The sequence below is a fragment of the Zychaea mexicana genome, assembly GCF_025766255.1.
Source record: "Zychaea mexicana strain RSA 1403 chromosome Unknown BDB00scaffold_166, whole genome shotgun sequence".
NCBI lineage: Eukaryota > Fungi > Mucoromycota > Mucoromycetes > Mucorales > Lichtheimiaceae > Zychaea > Zychaea mexicana.
The window spans coordinates 76,266-82,388 of record NW_026516829.1 but is presented as its reverse complement, the minus strand read 5'-3'; the positions used below and the strand labels follow the sequence as shown (position 1 = coordinate 82,388).

At 41.9% G+C, this 6,123-nt stretch overlaps 3 protein-coding genes across 3 annotated transcripts; all 3 read right to left on the bottom strand.

Moving 5' to 3' along the window:
- Nucleotides 1-1,054: 1,054 nt before the first annotated feature.
- Nucleotides 1,055-1,582, bottom strand: BDB00DRAFT_879254 (uncharacterized protein; the record flags this gene model as incomplete). The annotated part of the gene is made up of 3 exons (XM_053127847.1): nucleotides 1,055-1,075; nucleotides 1,160-1,198; nucleotides 1,289-1,582. The coding sequence occupies 3 exons, from the start codon at nucleotides 1,580-1,582 to the stop codon at nucleotides 1,055-1,057; spliced, it is 354 nt and encodes a 117-aa protein (XP_052973093.1).
- BDB00DRAFT_858198 (uncharacterized protein) lies at nucleotides 1,482-1,893 on the bottom strand (the record flags this gene model as incomplete). Its single annotated transcript, XM_053125856.1, has 1 exon — nucleotides 1,482-1,893. A coding segment is annotated over exon 1 (235 nt), but the record flags the coding sequence as incomplete, so codon positions are not given.
- A 942-nt stretch (nucleotides 1,894-2,835) lies between these two features.
- On the bottom strand, nucleotides 2,836-3,856 carry BDB00DRAFT_174080 (uncharacterized protein). Its single transcript, XM_053116334.1, has 2 exons — nucleotides 3,176-3,856; nucleotides 2,836-3,085 (listed from the first exon to the last, which is right to left on the bottom strand). Exon 1 carries the CDS (start codon nucleotides 3,805-3,807, stop codon nucleotides 3,178-3,180), a length of 630 nt encoding a protein of 209 aa, XP_052973091.1. The 5' UTR covers nucleotides 3,808-3,856; the 3' UTR covers nucleotides 2,836-3,085; nucleotides 3,176-3,177.
- Nucleotides 3,857-6,123: the final 2,267 nt, after the last annotated feature.

Sequence of the window (6,123 nt, the reverse complement as noted above, 5' to 3'; positions counted from 1 at the left end):
CTTGCCAACACCTACGGACGATTACTCCAAGGACCAATAGCGCCCGCTTAGACCATTTGCATTCGTGTGAGGTTTGTATTAACTGATGTGTGTACAGCTACCACCGCCTATGTATTCAGCCTATCTGGAACAACCATCTGCGTATCCCTCAAGTAAATATATACCGTTATTGTCCCGTACAGCCATAAACTATGACCTACAGTCGACCCCCGTTAACGTCAACACTCAGGGTACCAGCAAAAGTGCTGACCATATCGAGGGTTGACGACCACCGGGGGTAGAGAATAGGTAAAATCTTTAACTACTTAATTTGAAAGGGTACCAACGAATTGGTTGACGCTATCGGGGTTGACGTTAACCGGGGTTGACTGTATTATCTTTGTGCACTTGTTTTGAAACATATCTTTATATATGTGTCAAATGCGCGGTATTGAATCGCGAGATTACGTGGAGGAGAAGCGAAAGAAGCATTAACTATGTTCAACTTTCAGTAGGACTTCATATGTGAATGATACTGGGTTCTTTGTAGCAGTATACATACTATTATATGAAGAGTCTGCATGGTCCTTTGACGGTGCTGTTGTCGCTTATACGTTGTATTTTAATGCTGCTACTGCTTCTACCCTTGCATAAAAGACTTGTCGCATACACAGATACCATTCAACTTAATATATTGACACTTCACATTCTAAAAAGCTCATTTATAATGCGTAATAATAGTAAAGAGAGCAAAACATATGCAGATTTATTGTTTTGAAATAACCAAGGAGCGGCAAACATGACCAATGAACTCTTTAACTTGATGTAATAGCTTTAAAAGCCTAGAGAAACAAAGATCGCCTGTCAGTTTTTGCATTTGAATGCTCGTCTTAACCTCGTGCATTCGCGATCCTCACGTACCTTTTGTATGTACTGCATCTTGCTTTTGCGATTTGGGAAAATAGCATCCAGAATTGTAAATCACACTGTATATGTGTCGGTGATTACATCTGTTTATTGATTTTGGATCGTAAAGCCGCACTGTATATGCGTCGGCAGCTCCATCCTTTTTTTTTCATTTTGTCTGTTGCTTCCCCTACAAGATCGAAACAAACATAGCGTTAGATAATCGGTCGACCAAAACTTAAATGTCGTTCAGATAATTCAGAGAATAACTTACCATTGATGATGTATGTTGAAGGTATGTGCTAATGCGATGCTTATGTGATTGATGTCAAAGAGATCTTCTTGGTTCATGGTTGCTGCTCCTTTAATTATCCCAGTTGTATGGTATACATTAGTTTTATACTTTGCTCGTTGGTTTTTTAGTGTGTTCCTCTTGCTCCGATTGATCCAAGTGTTCAACCCAAGCCAGCGATGGGATCCGTGGTTGTGTTTTCAGTGAGTGGCACCACGAGATCACCGACCCAGACGATATAAACTCGCTGCCTTCACCAGAATAGCACATGCATGCTACACCGGGCCTGTGGGCCCCCATACGCCCACCCATGGCCTGCAAGGCCATCATCGGCGCCCCAGCAGATGATACTCCAAGGCACATGGCAAAGTGTTGCGATGGTATAACATCGGCACTGACGTCCATGCTGCATGCATTCCAGCGCATGTCCTGTGTGGTAAGTGCATGAGAGTGGAGAAATGGGCGGTGTCATTTGTGCTGTGTCGTACAGGAAAACGTGAGGAGTGCGAGGAGAACAATGCGACTTGGATCCTCCCTCCCTCCGTGGAAGGCAGAATCTGGCGTGGTGAATGGACTTGAAATGCAACAGCATTGCAATGAAGATCGTCGGGAAACAGAAGCTCCAACAGAGACGACAACCTCGAGAACCGGATACATCTACGCATGACTAGAATGGCTTGAACATTCTAGCCAGAAACCCCATCCCTTATAACGATCTCTTTTTCCAAGTTGCAGCTAGGAAAAAACAGTCGTTATAAGGGATGCATCAAGAGCATCTATCGTTAGTGATTTCTGAATGTAATACTGATAACAGCACAGACCCACGCGTTTCCTCTTTATACGTCACTGAATAAAAAAGCCTGTACATACCATCATTGTCGTCAAAGAACTGCCTTGCATATCTCTGCTGTAATTCTGATTCTGGACTACCTACAAGACAGATGATGTTGCATCCTCGAAGCCCAGATCGCCCACACCAGATCCCATATACCCTTCCACTGTCCCCCCCGCAGATCCAAGTCGCATTGTTCTCCTCGCACTCCTCACCTTTTCCTGTACGACACAGCACAAATGGCACCGCCAATTTCTCCACTCTCATGCACTTACCACACAGTACATGACACACGCTGGAATGCATGCAGCATGGACGTCAGTGTCCGATGTTATACCATCGCAACACTTTGCCATATGTCTTGAAGTATCATCTGTTGGGGCGCCGGCGCTGCGCCGCACACAGGTCGGCCACCACTGCTCCTATAGAGTTAAAAGGGTCATAAAAGGTTAGGAATCTGTAATGAAAAGATGATTCAGTACATCGTAGTTCAAAAGAATACATACTTTACCTCCTCAAAACTTCAAGATATCAAAATTGCCTTTGCCACATTGAAGACGGTTCTCGTCTAAATAGAATTCATGCAAGCGTTAGCTATTTAGTCGCTGATCAATATACCAACTAACTGCATCGTGTATCGTATGTCACATACCTTTTTCTGGACATTGAATCCAGTAAGAAGCGCCCGAAGGCGCTTTGTCAATAAATAAATAAATAAATAAATAAAGCGGTTGGCAAAATCGGTGCGGAAATGGAAAAGTCTTGGGATGGCGGAGGACAACTGGCGGTATAAGCAGGAAGACCTATCAAAATTAGGGAACAAGTCAGTATCCACGATACACGTTATCACGCAATGAACCCCGTAAAATCCAAGTGAAAGATAACCTTACCAGTATTCATATGAAGGTTTTTTTTAGTGTTTTGATGTTTTGATGTTTTTTTGGGTGCTTTTGTAATTTTTGTACTGCTTTTTTTAAATGCTTTTGTGATGGTTTTTTGCTTTTTTTTCGGGTTTTCTGGTGATTTTCGCGTCGTACGGTACTGCAATAACAAAGAAAGTGAAAAGGAAAGGAAGTCTTTTTCCACCATAAGAAAGAAAACGATTAGTTAATAACGCGCTTGTGTTAGTTTTGCTACGGTCGATAAAACAACCTCAGTTTACTTACATTCATGGACCGTAATATGGCCAGTAGACCGCGACAAGACGGGGAGTGGGATCCCACAACATGTCTCTTTCATCGCCCGTCTCCCATTCCATGTCTACTGGTTCCTCAACAACATCCATCTCAACATCCTCCAAATCCTGCAAAAATGCTGGAATGTATGGAGGAGAGAGAAGCTGTTGTTGTTGCTGCTGAAGAAAAGGTGGAGGAGGAGGAGGAAGACGAGGAGAAGTAATAGCAGTAGCAGCAGCAGCAGTAAGAGGAGGAGGGGAAGTAGTAGTAGTACCAGTAGGAGGAGGAGGAGGAGGAGAGTGTTGTTGTTGTTGTTGTTGTTGCTCTTTCTTTGGCTGCTCTTGCGCCTTCTTCCACCCCTTCTTATAATTGAGCTGTTGAAGCCCTTCATTCGTTTCTTTACCTTTGTTTTTCAACTGTTGAAGTTGCTGCTGCATTCGTGTTATTGGTGGCGTGAATGTTGGTGCTGCAGATGATGTTGCAGGCATCAAAGCCGGGGGCATAGGTGGTGGTGGAGGTGGTTGTGGTAGCGGTATTGCTAAAGCCTGTTGTCGGTGTCGGTTCAATCGACGGACCGGTGTCTTGAAGACACGGACGTCATTGGGAGTAGCGTTCATGGACATGGCAGCAGGTTAAGGGGGAAAAGAAGTAAGGCACACGCGACATCGTGCGATATGCCTCAGCGGAACATCATTTCAAAGCCCGCCTTTTTTACGCGTTGTTAATGTGGATGATAGTTTGATTGCTGCACACACCGCCTTCCCAACGGCGCTTTCTTGTTTATCATTTACATTGTCAAAGATTCTATCCATCCGTTCAAATTCCCCTCTTAACACTTCTAAGCATTAGTTTCCCACTTGTATTTGTAATAAGAAACTATCATGATGTACATGTTTGACTCTATGATAAACATTTACTCTATGTCTTTCAAGCCACTGCTGTTGCTATAGGAGTTATGTTATAATGGTAATATCAGCATGATTAAAGCATGATATGGAATCGGTTTAACGAGTACAAATGTTTCAGACAATTTGCTTTATTTAAGCGCACATAAAACTTTATTTCTATTCATCTTGTTCTCCAACTCGAACATCCACTTGAACTAATCGTAGTATGTATACTCACTCGTCGTCAGCTCTTTCACTTTGAATATATACATATCCTTGATCTTATAGGTAAAGGGATTTGCGGATGTTATTAGATAGCGGTGCTTGGGGTGTATGATTTGGATAGGACGAGTAACATTGACGATCGGTCTTGTTTTGTAGATATGTATCAAGTTTAAAGGCCACTCTCCTGTACGAAAATAAAAAGATCGACAGTAGACTTGATCCAACCTTTTTTTATTTGATATAAAGCGCGGGAGAGGGAAGCACATCAAGCCTGAGAGACTATCTTGTGTATGTGAGATTTTCTTCTCACCAAACAAAACTAGTATAGAGAGTGAAAGTGGCTTTGTATGTGTTCTGGGGAATAATGACAGAATACTGATCCACTGTGAATCCTCGCTTATTTCTATGATACAAGGCTGCCATTTTTGAGCAATTTTGAAAAACGAAAAAGTCTCGTTTTATTCCCATGAAGGAAGCAACAAAGTTAAGCAATCTACTGAGGCTCTTTCACTTACGATTTACTACTGTAATGTAAGTAATCGATTTTCATAACAACATATGTTCTCTGTTTTATATGACAAGTTCATAAAGCATTCGTTGAAAAATAGGATTTGCTTAGGTAAAGGTAGCCTCTGTTGTCAAACTCAGCCCATTATACAAAACATACTGTTGATACAATGCAGTAGCATCATTGAACAGTATAAAAGATTACCGAAAAAATAGTTATGGACAGCATCTATATACTTTGTCATTACTCACTTATAGTAAAAAAACTCAACTCTTAAATGCTTGACTTGTAATGGAAAAGTAGTGAGGGCGTATTAAAAACATTTATCAAGTTTTACGTACTACTTTAACCTAGAGTTAGGTTATTGAAATAAGTACAAATGACAAAAGCGGGGATTCGCTGTATAACGTAAATACAATTTAAGCTGGGGAATATAGGGATGTGATGATGTGTTGGAATCTTAAAGAATGAAAATAAGCTTTTTGCTTTTTGGAGCGGGATGGTGAAGATGGTGGCGACGGTGAGGGTGATGGACTCCTCAGACGGATTTAAAGTAGGAGGCGGCATCCGTTTCATTTGTGCTCTGGACCCTTTTGATCCAGAATCGAGCAGGTACTTTCCATGATATCGTTGGGCCGGTCAGCGATAGCTTCAACACAGAAACAGTGCGGGTGATCTTTTGTTCTTTAAACTGTCATTTGAGCGCTTCATCCATGATAAGAGCCAAGCAATTATCAATGTTGCTTTCGAGTAACGAAAATGCCGGATTCTCCTCATGTATGTATTCATTGAGCCAACGCTCAGGAGCTTGGAGTAAACTAGAGCTTGGCAGTACCAAGAAACAAATTATGCATAAGGTCGATGATGATGCAACGGACAGGATCAAGGTAACAAAGAGACGTTGCAGCTCTGGCCAACTGTTCCCATTTGCGTGTTCTAGCTCTCGTCGAACCGTCATTGTCCCTGCATCCCAAAATTTGCAAAGTGAAAAGACATATGAGTGTTAAGGCAGGAAAGTAGATAGTATTGGAAAGGGAGAGACAACACTAGCACATGATACAATCGCACTCATTATCAACAATTTTTCAATTCTAAATAAATGCTAGGCTCATAAGTCCCAACTAATTTTGCTCAACTCGTTGTGACTTAGGAGGAGGAGGAACAGGATTAGGAACAGACAGCTGAGTGCAATCTCGTCGGTAATGGTATCAGTAGTGTCACTAGAAGCAGATGCTCTAGTGTTCTTTTCAGACATGGCTCAAAACAAGCGTGTAAATATTTGCCCCATATAGTGTAGTTATGTAGAGAAGAAAAAATAC